The following is a 19,318-nucleotide window of genomic DNA, read 5'->3' as shown; positions in this document are numbered from 1 at the left end:
TTTCCACGGCATTACAATAGTAGGTGCTAGAAGAGAGTATTGTAGGGAAAAGCAGAATGGAGGGAACTAAGATGTACTCAGAACCTCTGTGTGCTAGGTACTGTGACTATTCTATTTCTACAGCATTCATATTAAGCAGGTCATGTTCTATGTAGCACCATTTTATACATGACAAGACTAAATTTCAGAGACCATAGATAACTTATCACTAGAATGAAAGCTCTCTCAACAGAATTCAAGCCATTTGGGGCAAAGATATTCGTAGTTTTTTCCCTTGATATATACCCAGCTTCTAAAACAGGTCCTGACACTCAGTAAATATCTACTGAATGAGGGAATGTAAAATGAATCTAAGGAAGCCCAAGGAAGAACAGTAAGGAGGCCTGTGTACCTAGAGAAGATGGGAGAGGAAAGGAGGTTAGAGAGTAACAGAGGACTTTATCATGCAGGATGCTGCAGAACATTATAAAGACCTTCGCTTTTCCTCTGAGTGTAATGGGAAGTCATTGGGGAATTTTACACAGAGAGTTTTTAAAAGACTGCTCTGGCTGCTACAGAACAGCGAGGGTGGCACAGTTTTTACTGAACCAAGAGAGACCTGTGGCTTGGTGGGAAACCCTCCATAATAACTATGGCGAAACACAATGATGGCTTTGACCAGGATCACAGCAGTAGAGGAGGTAATAAATGGTTGGGTCTGAATCTACTTGAAGGCAGAACCAACAATAAGCAAGTTAGAAATGTCATCGAAGAATTCTCAGTACAAGACTCCTGAGTATGAAGAATTTTAAAAAGTCAAAACCCATAGCTAGACACATTGTGGAATTTTATTTAAAGTTACAAGAATTCCTAAAAGCTATTCAAGGTGGGGAAAATGAGCAATTTATAAAAATTCAGTAATCACATCTGCATTAGGCTTCTCATAAACAACATGGATTCAAGACATAGAATAAGCAATAATTTCTGAGGGAAACTACTTTTGAATCAATGTTTCTTTATTCATTTAGACAAACACTGAGAAAGAAAAGAAAAATAAAGATACTTTTAAGGATACAAAGCTTCCAAAAGTTTACATCCAATGGACTTTGAAATAATTATTTGAGCAATTATTTGAGCAATAATAATCCAGCAAATGAACTAATGAGTAAATTAAAAAGATTCAGGATGGAAGATGGTGTGGTAAGCAAAGAGAAATAATAAATCCTATAATTTAGTCTAAATGATTATTTATGCAGGGTGTGACATAATATTATAAAATTTTATAAATAAATCCAAATAAAATAATCAGAAAAAGGTGGAACTGGTAATGAAGAGAAATAAAGCATACCAAAGCCTTGACTTACTTGTGAGTTAAGATAGATAACACTTTTAACTCTACACTTTGATAAGAAAACTAAGTTTGATATATTTATTTAAAATATAAAGGCAGTCCACCCTGAAAGAATAGCATGGAACAAATAATTTTCAGACAATCTGAATGGGAAAACATGAATCTTCCTTCTTGACAAAAAAATAACAACTCAACCAATCTCACAAAGGGGGGGAAAAAATAAGGCAGAACAAAATTAAACCCAAGCACCAGCAAATGGCAACAAATTAAACAAACAAACCTAACCACAAACAAATGACAACCAAAGAAGTAAATATAAAACATAAAATGAGAAGGCAGAGTAAGTCCAGCTATAGCAGATGTCCTAATACGTGTAAACTAGATAAATTTCCTATTAAAAGATAGAAGCACTCAGAGTGAATGCTAACAAATCTAGTTACATGCCATTTATAAGAGACAAATTGAAAATTAAATAACACTGCTGAGAATAAAGCAGTGAAAAACTATGTGGTAAGAAAAGTTAACCAAAATAAAGCAAACATAGGTTAATGTTAGACAAAAACAGAAACAAAGTTATTAGAAAGTATCACTGGAACACAGAGGGATATTTTACATTAATAAAGGTTCACTTAAACAAAATGTGTGTATGCCATAAATCTAATGACTCAGAAACATATATAGCAAAAATTAGAAGAAATACAAGAAACATAGACAAAACCATAGGCACTGTAAGATTCATACTGCTCTCAGAAATTGGGGGATCAAGCTGGGGTGCGGGGAGGGGGCGAGGCAGAATGGAAGATTTAAATAATTTAATTAAAAGCTTGATGTTACAAAATCTTTTTCAGAGATTCACAATTTTTCCAATGTTTAAAACATTATTAGGCCACAAGAAATCTCAACAAATTTCAAAGAGCCGATATGATGCAAACTACGTTCTCCGATCACTGTATAATAAAATTACAACAGTAATAAAAGGATATTTCACCCCCCGCCCCCCCCACACACACACAAAATTTAGGCACTTGTAGATTTTTAAAATACTTTTTGAAAGTAATTCCTGAGCGAAAGAGGAAATCAAAATGGAATCTGTGAACTATTTAGAAATAAGCAATAATGAGAGTTCTACTTTTGAAACCTGTAGAATAGAGCCACGATGCAGGGGTGGTGCTGGGAGGATGCATAAAAGCCTTAGTTGTTTAGATTAGAAAATGAGATTGAAAGTAAACAAATAAAAGGTACACCTCAAGGAAGCAGGACAAATAAAATAAAACAACGTTACAGAAAGTAGGAGAAAATAGAGAAATACAAAATAAATCAGAATCTGAAATTATTTTATTTTTAAAGACAGTTGAAACAACTAAGCCCCTCTGGCCAAGAAAAAGAGATGACATACCTACCATGCAATAAAAGTAGTAAAAGTGGACGCAACTACAAGGTTGGGGGAAACAGAAGTTTTATAGGAATATTTTATGTAAAATTCCTTATCAAAAAATCTGAAAATCGAAATAAAATGAATGTTTTTATAAGACATTATAAATGACAAATTTGATCCAAGAACTTAAAAATCTGAATAGATTAACAGTTATAGCACAATTCAAAAGTAATAAAAGTAGAAATAAAAACACACAGTGATAAGACCACAGACATCATAAACTAGCTGGGTTTATTGTAGGAATGGAAGAATGATAGTTGAATATCACAAACTTTCATAGTATACTACTTTAACAGATTAGAAGAGAAAAACAAAACTAAATCATCTCAACAGATGTCAAAAAACCATTGACTGAAACTTAACACCAATTTTCTAATGTGAAAAATAAATAAAAATCACTCAATAAACTAGAAATAAAATGACTTACTAAGCTTGACAAAAGGCACTGATGAAAAGGAAAAATAACTAGAACAAATATCACACTTAATGATCAAAGATAAAAGAATTCCATTAACACACAAAAAAATGAACTATTGGGACCTCATCAAGATAAAAAGCTTCTGCACGGTGAAAGAAACAATCAACAAAACTAAAAGGCAACCAACGGAATGGAGGAAGATATTTCTCCATTCTCTGTCTTTATCTGACAGATCAGATAAAGGGTTAATAAGCAAAATCATACTATAAGGAATTTATCAAACTCAACACCCAAAAAACAAATAATCCAGTGAAGAAATGGCCAGAAAACATGAACAGACATTTTTCCAAAGAAGTAATTCAGATGGCTAACAGACACACAAAAAGATGTTCAACATCGCGCATCATCAGGGAAATACAAATCAAAACCACAATGAGATACCACCTCACACCTGTCAGAATGGCTAAAATGAACGACTCAGGAAACAACAAATATTGGGAAGGATGTGGAAAAGGGAGAACACTTTCCACTGCTGGTGGGAATGCAAACTGGTGCAGCCACTCTGGAAAACAGCATGGTGGTTCCTCAAAAACTTAAAAAATATAACTACGATCATACAATCTAACCACCAAAATTCTTAACTACTGTGGCATATATGATGATGTAAAATTACACTCAACTATATAAAAGAAGACTGAAATAAGAACCAAAACATAAATATGTCAGTTCTCCCTCTGTCAAGCTATAAATTCAATAGACTACTAATCAAAGTCCCAAGAGAATTTTTTATAATAAAACTTGAAAAGCTGACTTTGAAATTCATATGGAGGAGAACATGTGCAAGAACAATCATAACACTTTCAAAAAGGACAGTGAAAGAGTACTTGCCCTACCAAATATCAAAACACATTATAAAGGCTATAGCAATTAAAAAGTTCTAATGAAGCAAGAACAGAAAAAATATATGAAAAGAAACAGGTCATCTAGAAAGAGATCCATAAATGATGAGAATTTAGTTTATATTCATGATGCATTTCAAGTAAGTAGGAAAGGCTGAATGATTTTAAAAATGCTACATACATTAGAAAATATTAATCCATCCTCCCCTCTGCACACACACTTCACATCATGTGCAAAACCAAATTCCAGATAGATTCAAAAGCTATAGAAATAAACCATAAGTATTTTTAAAATAAGAAGATATATTTGGTTAAGGAAAACCTATCTGAGGTTAGAAATGCAAAAGAAACTCATAGAGAAAAATATTGACAGATTTGACCCCAAAATATCAAAAATTTCTCTAAGACAAAGGACAGTACTAACAATGTTAAAAGTCAAGTGGGGAGAGAGAAGGAGTTGTGTGTGGTTATAAAAGGCAATTGGAAGGAACCTTGTACTGATACACTGGAGATTTGCACCAGATGGATTACATCAGTGTCAGCATCCTGGTTGTGATCTTGTTCTACAGTTTAGCAAAATGCCAGCATAGGGGAAGCTGAGTTAAGGGCACACAGGCTTTCTCTATATTATTTCTTATAACTGCTTATGAGTCTACAATTACCTAAATACAAATTTTAATTAAAAAAAAGACAAGTGCCATATTGAAGAAAAAATGTTCCTCATATTTAACATCTAAAGTAATAATAACTAAATAAAAGTTGCTAAAAACCATTAAAACTACATAATAGAAATATACAAATATAAACACAAGATACAAGCAAATTATGGAAGCAAAGTAAGCATCCAAAAAACATTAAAATATACCCCATACTGTCAATTATCAGGAGAAAACAAAGTTCAGAGAAATATTTAATCTACCTGGCAAAATTTTTAAAGTTAGTTTATATCAAATCTTGATGAAAATGGGGCCATTGACAAAATTCAGATCATTGGCTGGGTGCATAGATAGTTTAAGCTTTTTGCACAGCAATTTACCACTATCTATTTAAATTTAAAATTACTACCACTTAATCTGGCAATATTATCTCTGAGAATCAATACTAACGAAATACTCATGCAAGTGCCCAAAAATATAAGTATAAAGATTAGCATTAGTTAAAATAGTGAAAAAGTGATGTCAATCTGAGTATGATGTATACCAATCTATAATATCATGCAAATATTGTTTTATACCAATGTACAGTTATTTATTACTTTACAGTCACTTTTTTAAAAGGTGCTTAAAAGTGAGGTATAGGAGTATCCAATAAAAGAAAAAAGGATTCCTTGGAAAAATGGCTTATTGTAGCATTACTACAGCAGCAGAAGTATATTATGAGCCTAGAATATCTTATGATGCCAAAAAGTACAAAAATATTCAACACTGATGGTGATACATCAAAAGAACATAAGAGTCAGCCTCAATAGGCTCCCACTAGCCAAGTCTAGGACAACTTTAGCCACAACATTAATACTAATAGTGATAGATTATTACCCTTAAAAGGAATGCATGGGTCCCTACTGCGTGTAAAAAGAAGAGGGGCAGGATGAATGATGAAGCAAGTATGGTGGATTATCAACATCTAGGGAATCTGAGGGAAAGGTATACTACAATTCTTTGTAATATCTTTGCAACCCTGTTGAAAAGTCTAAATTATTTCAGAAGAAAAAGCTAAGAAGAAAAAAGTATGACTTCAATATAAACTGACAAGAACCGAAAAGTCTAGATGACACACTTCAATAAGCCCAAGTTGCAGAGTTATTTCTATAGTAGAAGAGAGATTGGAAGGGCAGGGGTAGAGAATGAGAAAGCACTGTTACACTGATTTAGGTATCTATGCACTTCTGAGAGGTTTTCAAGAAACTCATATTTATACCACTGGAGGCTCACCCCAACCTCTGCCCCAAAGATTACTGTTCCTGGACCAGGTGCTGGACCACCAGGTGGAAGAATGAGACACGGGAGAGAGTAAAGAAAACTAACACCTGGATCCAGGATTTTTTGGTGGCATATCTTCTATGAAATTTCAAAACCTCAGTTCTGAAATTGTAATTCCATACTGGTGTCCACATAAAGAATTCTATGTCCTATGAATGAAATTTAAAACATCTAGATTAGAGAGTAATTCCATACCTGCCAAAGATAGACTCTCTGGATAAGGAATGCCGAAGGAGAATCCCAACCCAATGGATCTTGCACATTCCAGTTTACACTAACCACCTGTGAGGCATTACAGGCACGGACATCTCAGAGCCATCTACCACCTGTCATCTTCCATTTGGTCAGTCCTACTGCATTCAGTCAATAGAGGTTCTCTGGCACCTGGGTGGCTCAGTGAGTTGAGTGTTCAACTCCTGATTTTGGCTCGGGTCATGAACTCACGGTTCGTAAGATCAAGCCCTGTGTTAGGGTCTGTGCTGACGGCGTGGAGCCTGCTTGGGATTCTCTCTCTCTCTCTCTCTCTCTCTCTCTCTCTCTCTCTCTCTCTCTCTCCCTCTCTCCCTCTCTCCCTCTCTCCCTCTCCCTCTCTCTCTCTCTCTCTCTCTCTCTCTCTCTCTCTCTCTCAAAATAAATAGGGGCACCTGGGTGGCTCAGTCGTTTAGGCGTCCGACTTTGGCTCAGGTCATGATCTCACGGTTCGTGAATTCAAGCCCCACGTCGGGCTCTATGCTGACAGCTCGGAGCCTGGAGCCTGCCTCGGATTCTGTGTCTCCTTCTATCTCTGACCCTCCCCCACTTGTGCTCTGTCTCTCTCTGTCTCTCAAAAATAAATAAAAATGTAAAAAAAAATGTTTTTAATAAATAAATAAACATTTAATAGAGGACCTCTGGAAATCACTCTGATTTTAATCATCTGTGTGATTGTGGCTAAAGGTTACTAACAGCCACCAGTCGGAAGGAGAGAACAAATTGACTTGATTTTGTTTTGACTACCTCAAAGGGGGAAGGAAAAAAAAAAACTTAGTGGGGAAAAATCTGCAAGAGTTTGAGATGCAGGACTTGGTCCAGAGTTCCAAAAATTATAACATAAAACATGAATTAACAAACAAACATTGTCTAGGCTGGCCCTAAAGAAACACCTTGTTTTCTGTTATTACTTCACTACTCTTTTCATTAATATTCAGTATTCTCAGCCCTTCCCCTGCCTCTTTGTTGCAAACTCTTAACTTCCTTTTGATTTCTTACAAAGCTATTTTTCATGTTGTCTTCTACCCTTTTAGGGCACTTTGCCTAAGTTTAACATGGCAGATTCTTTCCCTGCAGATATAACCTACTTTCTGTATATCGTTATGGAATTCTGTGATTCCCTGGCACTCCCCACATGTCACATTCACAGATTCAAATTCTGATTTAATATATCACACATTAAATGCAAACTTCTGCCTCATCTGATTCTGAAATTCTGAGATGACTTTTCTGTCTACATATTCTCTTTTAATGTAAGTAAAAACAGGCTGTCTTTAGACTCATGTTGCCAAAGCACATGCCACTGCCCACGTGCTTGAATATCACTCCTGATGAAATTTTCATGAGATTACTGTCATCTTAAAACAGGGCCCTGCTAAAGGTCGGATATACTGCTGTAGAGCCTCAGTGCAAAGCCAATAAAGGGTATTGATTGCAAAGTTTAAGACAAATATCAAATAGGGCGCCTGGCTGGCTCAGTCGATTAAGTGTCCGATTTCAGCCTAGGTCATGATCTTGCCGTTCCCGAGTTCGAGCCTCCTGTCGGACTCTGTGCTGACAGCTCAGAGCCTGGAGCCTGTTTGAGATTCTGTGTTTTCCTCTCTCTCTGCCCCTCCTCCAACCGCACTCTGTCTCTGTCTCTCAAAAATAAATAAACATTAAAAAATTTAAAAAAAACCCTGATATCAAATACTCACAAAAACTATATGAAAGTTCAGACACTTTGACTCAGTAGTTCCATTCCTGGGAGTTTGTCTTAAAAAAACAATTCAAAAGAATAAAAAAAAAAAATCCATCTGCATGAAAATGTTTACCTCAATATTATCCATAAATAATGTGAAACACTGGGACCAATGTTACTATCCAAAAATACAGAAATTTTATGTAAATTATGATGAATCAATTTAATAGACTATCGTAAAACCACTTATCAAGAAATTATTATGAGACTTACCCAGACTACATAATAACGTAAGTTGAGAAGCAAATCATAAATGAAAAAGAAAAATGAGAAATTACACTTAAAAACACTAGAATTGAATAAAAATTATGATATACAAATTATTTTCTTTACAATTTTTTAAAATATCATTTCACTTTTGGGCAGCTTGGGTGGCTCAGTTGGGTAAGCCTCCAACTTTGGCTCAGCTCACGATCTCACAATTCACAAATTCGAGCCTCACATAGGGCTCTCTGCTGACAGCTCAGAGCCCAGAGCCTGTTATAGATTCTGTGTCTCCTCTCTCTCTGTCTCCCCTGCTCATTCTCTGTCTCTCTCTCTCAAAAATAAATAAACATTAAAAAGAAGGAAAGAAAGAAAGAAAGAAAGAAAGGAAGGAAGGAAGGAAGGAAGGAAGGAAGGAAGGAAGGAAGGAAGGAAGGAAGGAAAGACACCCAAGGCACCTGGGTAGCTCAGTCGGGTAAGCCTCCAACTTTGGCTCAGGTCACAATCTCACAATTCGTGAATTTGAGCTCCACATTGGGCTCTCTGCTGTCATCACACAGTCTGCTCTGGATCCTCTGTCTTCCCTCTCTATCGGCCCCTCCTTCCCTCATGTGTGTGTGTGTGTGTGTGTGTGTGTTATATTATATATATTTTTACAATAAACAAAATTGGAATAAAAAATAGTATCAGAAAAACCTCTTCTCCGAAACAAAAAAAAAAAAAAAAAAAAAGCCTGAAAGCTTGAATTTTCCTATTTCTATGTAGAAAATTAAATTATTTTCAGAATCAGCAGGACCATACCATCTAAGACCAAAGGTGGAAATTGCATAGTTCCAAGGTTTGAGACTTGTTTTGAACAGAGGAAGAATCATGCTCAGTGGCTTTAAGGGGACACAATAACCACAAGAAAAATGGCAAAGGAATTATTATATTACAAACCACCTGTTCTCAAAACCAAGATTTTGTAAACTGCACTTGTTTAGAAGTTCAAATAACAGAAGTCGTAAGTGCAAGAGGAGTCAGAAAAAGATCCATCTTTGACCAGAGTATTCTTTCAGCCACAAGAGTCCATGTTTTCCTAGTCCCTTAGTAAAGAGGATCTGGGTTAATGGTTAATGTCAGAGCCCACTGACTTTTCAGAGGGGAAACCTATACATAATTACCACCCCCGCCCCCAGGAGGTGATACTGCTGTCCCTCCTTGGCACTATCATGAAACTCATATCAGAAACCATGAAATAGAGAGCGCCCCTTGTACAGAAATGACATCTCCTCTTTACAACAACCCAGCCTCATCAAAATGTCCCCACCCATCTTTAAAAAGCTTTTCTTGTGATTAAACTACGAAAAATGTTGAAAAACCAACCAACCAAACAAATCCAATGTGGTCAATGTTCCTAAATTAAACTGTACGTACCCTGCGTCTGACGCATTTTCATTTTGTGATTAATTGCTTAAATGACTTAAGAAGCTTCTGACTTCATTAAACCATCTGGAAACAGTAAGAACTTTTTCCCAAAGAATTAGCTGTCAAATTATTCCTCTAATAATGTTATTTGTTTCCTGACGTTAGTATCAAAATGCCAAGGCACTCTGACAGATAACTGCTTGAAAATTTAGTCCCAAAGCTTTTAAGTAGCATGAGATATTGGTTCTGGAACCAGCTGTTAAGCAGAAAGGTAGGGTCAGCGGGAAAGGGGGAGATGGTAATGGACGTGCCAGTAACAGTTCTGGGCTTCCTTTCTGATCTTGGCGTATTAATACTGCCAAAAGGGTTCCCAGCATTTGTATAACAATAAAGAGGCTGGATTTTTTTTTTCCAAGACAAAAACCCTTCATTTCTGTGTAAATTAAGAATTACGCATTTTAGAATGAAATAAGAAAAATATAAATCATAAAAAAAACTTTAAGTAGAAAAGATCATCTAAAAGCATTATCAAACATTAAATTTTCTAACTGGGGAAGGGGTTTTCAAATTTCACCTCAAAGACGAAACAAAAATAGGTTCTTTGTTAAGTTTATGTATTTACTTGGGTCTCAATATCTTAGTCTAAAATTGCACTGCCCAATATGGTAGCTATTGGCCATGCTAGAAAACTGCTCCAAATTGATACATGCTATGTGTACAAAACACACACTAGAGTTCAAGGATTTAGCAGGAAAAAAAGAGTATAAAATGTCTCATTAATATTTTTCATATTAAAATTATAATTTATATATACCAGATTAAATAAAACATTATTAAAATTAATTTGACCTCTTTCTTTTTACCTTTCCTAACATGGCTACTAGAAAATTTAAGATTTCATATATGCTTCATATTTGCTGCTCTCATTTTATTTGCACCAAACATCAGTATTTAAAATGAATCAGATTGAATTTAACTCTTTCAAAATCCCTTGTAACTCTAGAGTTCTGACACTAAGAAACTGCGCGTTCAAGCTGATAAGTTTCAAATACAAAGTTACTTTGGAGAAACTTAGGTTTGGTCACTGTTGCATTATTTCTCCACAATTTTCATTCATGCTCCCCAATCCTTCCTTATTCTGTTTCATATAGATTCCTAATAGCCAAGAAAAATGAATGTGTCAATTTATTTACTTATAAACTGCAAGCGTGAAGTTCATAAGGCCATTCTTAATTATCGGTTGGTCATATTTCTTTTTGCTCCATACCATACTGATGCCCATTTTTAATGATATGTAACGAATAATGAACTCTGTTTTCTTCAGTTTTAATATTCACAAAATAAGAGTTTCAGAATTAGAGAAGCTTGAAGGTGTTATTCCAGTGGTTCCAAAATGTGCTGCCACCTCGAAATCACCTGGGCAACATGTGAAAAATATTGACTCCTACGCCTGATATCTGGAGATTCTGACTCAGCAAAGTCTGGGATAAGACAAGCTCCTATACTTAAGAAGCTGTCTGGGTCACTCAGAGGGTCAGCCAGGTTTGGGAATCAATGGTCCAGCCTAACTCTCTTCATCTGTAACTGGGGTAAAATGAATTATCTCAGTGCTAAGGCCCAGTGGCCTCAGACATAGGACCAGGATACTGCCATTATTGAGAGACATTCTGTCAAACACACATACTACTCACTCCTCAAGAGCCCCAGCCATCAGCATATCTTCCTTGTCAGTCTTAACATCCAACTCTGGCTCTCCGCTAAGCAAAAGCTTCAAGTTATAAATAACCAGCAAAGTACCTAGTAGAAAAAAGGATGTTTGCCTTGTCAGTATTGTAACAACACCAAATATTAGTCATAGTGCTATTATCTCATCTATGGAATTAAGCTTACTCTAGACCAAATTTCCTTCAACACTTCAGTAAATAATATGCTTGGATAAGTTCCAAGATGTACGTCTTACAGCACATTCCACTTTCTTCCAGAGTGTTGAGTTTCTACAGGAAAGTGTTTATTCCTATTCAATTCATTGTAAGTCTCTTAACGTGGATTCTTAAACTTTGGCACTTTTTTCATAATTTGCATTATGAAAATAGTTGGAGGAGTCTGAGCTAAATTTGTATTATAGGTAAAGCTCTCGTTGGTGGAACTGAAACCAATGCACATAAAAACAAAGATGAGTTTTTAAAATTTGTACAAATATGAAGAATTGCTTTTAGACCCTATAATATGCATTGGCAAACTTTTTCTGCAAAGGGCCAGATAATAAACATTTCAGGCTTTGCAGGCTATACGGTCTCTGTGACAACTACTCACAATTCAAGTCCACAAATGCGGCATGAAAACTGCCATAGAGAATACATAAATGAATGAATTTAGCTGTGTTCCAATAAAACTTTATTTATAAAAACACATATGGGGCTGGATTTGACCTACAGGCTACAGTTTTCTGACCCCTGCTCTAAAGCATAGTTAACAAAAAAAATCCCAATTCTTTACAAAGTTGATTGTGATATAAAGACAAACAAGACTGTCAGAGAAATTAAAAAAACAGCCAATTACACTTTTCCTGGTAGTACTAAGACACAAGAGAGAACAAACAGCACGGTGACGAAAATTGCCTGTGTCTAAATCCTGGATCAATCATTTATTTACCAATGCAATGACCTCAGATAAATTTCCTAACCTCTTTGAATCGAATTTTTCCAATCTACACAATGGAGTTCATGAGGCACCTAAAGCATAGAGTTGTTTTGAGAATTAAATGCATTAATATTTATAAGGTGTTTAGAAAAATATTCAAGAAATAGTATACCTTTCATTAGTATTTACATGAGTATTTCACAATTAAAAGTCGACCAACACTGGGTTCTATTCCTGAAACTAATACCACAAGGTATGCTAATGAACTTGAAGTTAAATAATTTTTTTAAAGTCAACCAACAAATCACATTAGCTCCCCTTAAAGTGTATCACGTATACATTAATAACATTAATATTTATTAAGTTGCCACTAGTTTTCCTCTAAGAGAAAAGGGAGAGGGTGACAAAAAATACCATTTTTAAACAAAATGCCACAAATTCGAGAAGAAATTTTGAGGGCAATACAAGCCAACTCAGAAACAAATTTCTCAGAATTTCACTATATACATTACATAAATCAAGGAGTTGCAGAAAGGAAAATGCACACAGCTTTCTCTAGAGTAGATTCTTCTTGTTTCTAGATAGTAAAGGTAGAAGTTTGGAGAATGAGTGGCACTGGAAAATGTTAGTAGACACATAAATACAGAAATACAGAAAGCTCTGTTCATCTGGAACATGAAGCTTTTACTAACTCTCTGCCACAGAAACCTAGACTCATTGGTTTCTAAGTTGCTAACTCTCTTATAAAACTCTCCTCTAACCTTAGATGCTGAGGTAAGCATCTCCTAACTCTGCTATCTGGTGCAGGGACTATGTATTCCCTGTGGTCACACACTATGTCATCCTCTTCACATCCAGAGTTCCCCAAGCTCAGGCAAGTACAAATCTTTCTCCCAGTGTCAGGCATTTAGAGCTATTCATGTCTGGATTCACTTAAGACAAAATTCATATGGATAAAATGAATGACTGTGCCCATGAGAGATCCTGCATGGTATTATAAATAGAAAAAATACAAAAGTACATGTAAAGTATCTTTCCAAAGGCAGTAAAAGCAAATACTTCTATCAAGATTTCAGAATTTTGGTGATCTTACCACATTTCCCGTAGATCATATCAAACTGCTGCATCAATTCAGCTTCATTTCTAAATGGAGAGTACTTAAAAATTATAGACAACTCTGTTGAGAATTTTTGAGGATCATCTGTAACAGATTCTCTGGTTCTTGTTAACCATGAAGGTATTGGAACCACAACCTATAAAAAACACACACATCAGTTTACTATGAAATATACAAATACAAACCATCATCCTTCCGTCTGTTCCTAATTCAGTCCATTCCCCATCTAGCCAAATTGGAAAACATGAAATTAAAAGTTTATTTCCCCCTTGTATTCTAGTTTTATAAAGAAGAGACACATAACAATTATGTACACTCAGAGTTGTGTTCTAAAATGCTCCATTGTAGAATGTGGGGACAGATGGAGTCTGCTTCGGCCCACTAATGAAATATGGGTAGGACGGCAGAGGGAACAACGGTACTGACACTTCAGAAGTTGAGAAGTACATGACAGCATACCCAGGAAAGCCGACCGGAGGCCCATGCCAGAAGAGAAAAACAGCCTGTTTACAATTCAGAACACCGTAAAAGGCTCAGAGACTGATGGCATGAGTTAACTGTGGAGGTGAGATACAGAGGGAAGAGCCAAAAGTAGCATCCCGATCCCCATCTGCCACTAGCTCTCCCAGTTCCACAGAGACTGGATGCTTATTCTCTAGAAAGAGTAGAACAAGCTATTTCTGGATTAGACGATATGTCAGGCACAATGATCAGGGGGACCTTACTGAGATCAGAGGGGTCGAAGTACACATAGTGAGTGCTGAGAACCCAGGCCTCCTCTCTCATTTGGGTCCCCCAAAGATGTCAGGTAGGCCTTCAGGCAGAAGACTGTAGGAGTTTTCCTGGAGAAATCGGACTAGCCCAGAAGGAAAAACATCTAGAAAATTACATTGAGGGTTTCGCAATCATACAGCTCAGCTAGAACACCACTCTCACAGAGCTTTCAATCCACATTTTATTGGACTACTCTTTAAAGTAGTACTCCAATATGGAGTACTACTCCAATATGATAAATACAGACCAAATAAGCACAAATAAAGCAACTCAGTGGAAACAAAAACTGTATGAGGAAGATGAACATTTCAGAGGAAAAAATAAATAAATCATTGTTAATATCTTCACAATGCTAAAAGGAAAAATGCTGTATCCATGAAGCAAAACTATAGATCTTTAAAAAGGAATATTAAGAGAATTTAAAACACTTCTTGGAAATGAAGAATATGATTACAGAAAAAAATTTCTATGACAAGGTTAGAAGATAAATGTTAGGAAATCTCCCAGGAAACAAAACAAAAATATAAACAACAGAAAACAGGAGAGAAAAGATAAGAAAATTAAAGAACCAGTTCAGACGCAACAGAAGTTGCAGGAGAGGAAAAGGAATACGAATGGAAGAAAAATCATTAACTTTACAGAAAAATATCCCCAAATTGAACAACACGTGTTTCTAGATTGAAAATGCCCAACAAGCAACCAGCACAATGGATGCAAATAGACTGGCCCAAAAAGCAAAATACTTAAATCAGAACATTGGAGACAAACAAGATTCTACTGACTTCAAAATGTACAAGGGGAGATAAGAGTCAGAAACAAGATTCAGAAATTTAAATGGCTTCGGACTTCTCAGTAATAACGCTGGAAATAAGATATTGGAGCAAGGCTTTCAAATTCCTGAGGGAAAATTCAGTCCAACCTACAAATAACACCAAGCCAAATTACCACTGAATGTTCAGATAGAATAAAAATATTTTCATGCATGTAAGGTCTCAAAATACTTGACCTTTCATGTACCCTTGTTAAGAAAACTCATGGAGGGCACCTGGGTGGCTCGTTGGTTAAGTGTCAGACTTCGGCTCAGGTCATGATCTCACAGTTTGTGGGTTCAAGTTCCATGTCGGGCTCTGTGCTGACAGCTCAGAGCCTGGAGCCTGCTTCAGATCCTGTGTCTTCCTCTCTCTCTGCCCCTACCCCGCTCGCTCTCTCTCTCTCTCTCTCAAAAATAAATAAATAGAAAAAAAAAAAAGAAAAGAAAACTCATGGAGGATATGGTCTCAAGGATAGATGATGGGAGCGAGCAGAGCACCAGCTGTGGAGAGCAGGAGTGAGGGGGAGTGCATCAGAAGAGTCCAGAACAGAGTCTTCAGTAGGTGGGACTAAGAAGAGTACAGGAGACTGGGGTTAAGATACCGATAAAGACAGAAAACCAAGAGAATATTCAGTGACAGTGTTAAGAACATAAAACATTAAGCAATTATTAATTCCAGGAAAAATGAAAAATCATGCAGGTAAAGGGAAAAAATAGTTCATGACATGGTTATAGTTGTGAAAAGTGGTTCTGGTCTTAAAACGTAAATATCAAACATCAGCATAAGTAAAATTACAATGGAGCTACGTTGAGGGTGGAGAATTGGGATGGTATGTATGTGTGATATAAACAGAGGAAAAAATATATATAAATCCTTTTGTAATGAGCAGCTAATAGATAATACCTACATCAAAACAAGAAGTAGTAATACAAGTGTGTTATATAGAGATATTAAGGAAAATATTGAAAAACTCTTCTCATACTGTTGAAAGAGACAGCCTTTGTAGTACTGGAAATGGGAAAGGGTTGCTGGTTTTAGTTTTTATAAAAAGGAAATGGGCCATCTTAGGAAAGCTGTAACCTCAGCTTTGGTCAATTTTCCATGCCTTTACATACATAAAGAACAACATAAATGCTTAAAGCATTGCTTTTCCTCATTACCAGTCTCTCACTCAACTACTCCTTATTGCCTATAGACTGTTCCTTATCCAGCCCCACTCCACCACTGCCAGTGGGCATGCCGTGCTCCTCATATCTCCACACTGTCCTTCAAAACCCCAGTACTCATCTCCAGGTCTGAGAGTTGCTGCCATTTCTCTCCACGTATCAGCCCTTCCAGCTGCAAGTGGAAGTCTCTCCACAAAACCCTCACTGACCAGTCAAGGCTCTCTATCTATACCATTGTTTCTGACAATTTTGTTAATGGCAGAAATGCATACTCACTGAACAGCTTTCTTTTTAAACATTCTCATTTTGTCATGTATCCAATTCACATGTGTCTGCCTACATTTTGTGACAAGGCTATCTTATTTTGTGATCACTTTGATGATCAGATGATCTTCTGCTGGTGTCCTACCTTCCACAGGGAAGGTATCTGTGCCAGGCAGTTCCTTAACCTGTATTTGCTGTATGGAATTACAACTGACATTCTGAACAGTAAAACCCAGACACTGCAAATTAATAAGGCATATCTAGGTCATCAAATGGAGTTGAAATTATAGTCACTAGAGTTACAGTTTCAAGTCTATTTTTCACCCAATTTCTTTAGATTTTGTATTCCAAGTCTTTTAATCCAATACTTATTTTAAAATGATCATTTATGGCACAAGTGGTGGAAATGTTTTACAGGCTCCCAAAATCTCACTGTGCCAAAAGGAGCCTCTTACTCTGGGAGATTCAGGTACATGGATAATGAAAATTAAGTTCTGAAAACTGCCTAGGAGTTAAAAACCCACTCAAGAAAATTCAATAGGACAGGCTTCCGATGACCCCAGATTGTTGAGCCACCCTCTATCCATTTCCCAAATACGTTCCTAAATTTCTAAATCATAATCAGAAAAGAACCATTGTAGCCTTCACCTCCTGAGATGGCAAATGAAAACAACACTGTTACCGTGGGAACCAAAAGAAAATCTAAATTCTTACCTCACTAAGACCTTCTCTTTCACAAAATGTCTGAGAAAAAAACACACAGGTCATCGTTTCTTCCTTCTTTGTAAAAAGAATAAAGTCTTTTCCAATCCTCATGGATCCACTATATAAAAAAATCAAGAATATATTGGTTTACATCTCACATACGGAAAAGAAGAAATAGGTGGGCATGAAACTATGCGGTGTAATGAATTGTTCTTTCATAGAAGTAACTCCACTGTTTTGTTGACCCATCACCAAATGGGAACAAATGCTTTTTTCTCAAAGTAGAACAGATGCATTTGAACTAATCTAGCCCTACACCCTTGCTTGAAACATGACTGCTAGAAATAAGGTACTGCTCAGGACTCAAGAAAAGAATAATCATCTGTCCCTGGCAGGTGCCACACAGGTGGCATATTTTCTTGTCTCATATTCTCTTGTCCTCATCTTACATTGAGACTGGTTAATAATAAGCTGTGGACACATATTCACCTACACTAACACATGCTCTGAGAACAAAAGAACACAGAAATTAAGTGAAACTCTGAAGTACAAAGCTGGTCCTTCAATAATACCTAAAAGACGATTCATCACCTATCTGAGAATTAAATTTAAAAATGTTGTAGAGGTGCCTGGGTGGCTCAGTCATTAAGGGTCCAAGCCTTGATCTCGGCTCAGGTCATGATCTCACGGTTTGTAAGTTCGAGCCCTGCATCAGGCTCTGCGCTGACAGCATGAAGCCTGCCTGAGATTCTGTCTCTCCCTCTCTCTGCTACCCCCTTCTCTCAAAATAAATAAATAAACTTTAAAAATAAAAATCTTGTAAAGATCCAAGTCAGTTATAGGTATGGAAATCCCAAAACAAGGTAGGATTCTCAAGTTTATATATGTATTTTTTAATTTTTATTTATATGTAACATTTATATAAATATAAAATATAAATATATATATATATATACACACACACATACATACATACATATATATTTTTTAAAGCTTGTTCCCAATAATAATACATGCCCTAAAGGAAAACAACTTCTGGGGCACCTGGGTGGTTCAGTCAGTTAAGTGTCCAGCTTTGGCTCAGGTCATGATCTCATGGTTCATGAGTTCTAGCCCCGCATTGGGATCTCTGCTCTCAGCACAGAGCCTGCTTTGGATCCTCTGTCTCCCTTTCTCTACCCCTCCCTGCCTTGCTGTTTCTCTCTCTCTCTCTCTCTCTCTCTCTCTCTCTCTCTCTCTCTCTGTCTCTCTCAAAAATAAATAAATAAATATTTTTTTTAAAAAAAGGAAAACAATTTCTCACCTTTTAAGACCATTACCATATTGTCCAATAAACTTCAAGGTTGATGACCGTTTCTTAGATGTTCCAAAGTAAATGATATCTGAAGCCTCCTCTGTAATTGAGAAAGACACATAAGTGGTTAGGAATTATGAATCATTAACACTGGCCAGAGGTCCAGTTGTCAGGATGTCACACATATCTCAAGACATTAGAACAAACCCGTATCTCTTGGGTCAGTCCAGAGACAAGGATCCTTGCCAGGCTCCATGATCGCTGCCCAGGATCTCAAGTGCAATATGTTGACGGTCAGACAGACCTAGCCATATGACTTTGGGTACACAGAGCTTAAACTCTGAGTCTTAATTTCCTCGTCTCTAAAAGGGAACTGTTAATACCTATGTTAGAGCTGTTGATGAAGATAAATATATTAAATGAGATTATCTACATGTGAAACCCTGAATACAATGCACACTACCTGTTAAGTGCAAATAAAAGTGTTATAATTATTTGTACCACTACTAATTTTCCACGAATTTGACTCTTACCTGGCCCCAGGTAAGACTGAGAAGGGCAGAATGGTTTCTAGTCTGATACTACTGAGGAAAAAGGGCTACTTGTTTCAGACTCTCATAGTTATTCTCCAGATCTCTCCAGGGCATTCTGGAATTCTAGAGAAGAATCCTCTGAACTTCAAGGAGTTTATGTAACCTGCTCAAGGTTAAACAGGTGACAAATGTTACTATAAGGGTAATAGTACAGAGTTACCAAAGACCATATTCTGTGGTTTTCAAAGCACACTTCACAGACTCCCATGTATGGTGGGGCCAGAGTTCTGGGCACAGGTATAGAACAGTGACATGACCTCTGTCCACAATAACTTTATGTCATGGCAGGAG

General features: G+C 36.5%; 1 protein-coding gene across 1 annotated transcript in view; it reads right to left on the bottom strand.

The window, feature by feature from the left end:
• The window catches only part of MORC1 (MORC family CW-type zinc finger 1), a 165,242-nt gene that overhangs the window by 129,144 nt on the left and 16,780 nt on the right, over positions 1-19,318 (bottom strand). The window contains exons 5-8 of the mRNA XM_058732533.1: positions 18,444-18,534; positions 17,150-17,258; positions 13,396-13,555; positions 11,354-11,459 (exon numbers count right to left, since the gene is read on the bottom strand). Coding sequence (XP_058588516.1) covers positions 11,354-11,459; positions 13,396-13,555; positions 17,150-17,258; positions 18,444-18,534 — 466 coding nt within the window. The remainder of the gene's footprint in view (positions 1-11,353; positions 11,460-13,395; positions 13,556-17,149; positions 17,259-18,443; positions 18,535-19,318) is intronic.

The sequence above is a fragment of the Neofelis nebulosa genome, chromosome 5 (assembly GCF_028018385.1).
Source record: "Neofelis nebulosa isolate mNeoNeb1 chromosome 5, mNeoNeb1.pri, whole genome shotgun sequence".
Lineage (NCBI taxonomy): Eukaryota > Metazoa > Chordata > Mammalia > Carnivora > Felidae > Neofelis > Neofelis nebulosa.
This window is presented reverse-complemented; position numbering and strand designations above follow the sequence as displayed.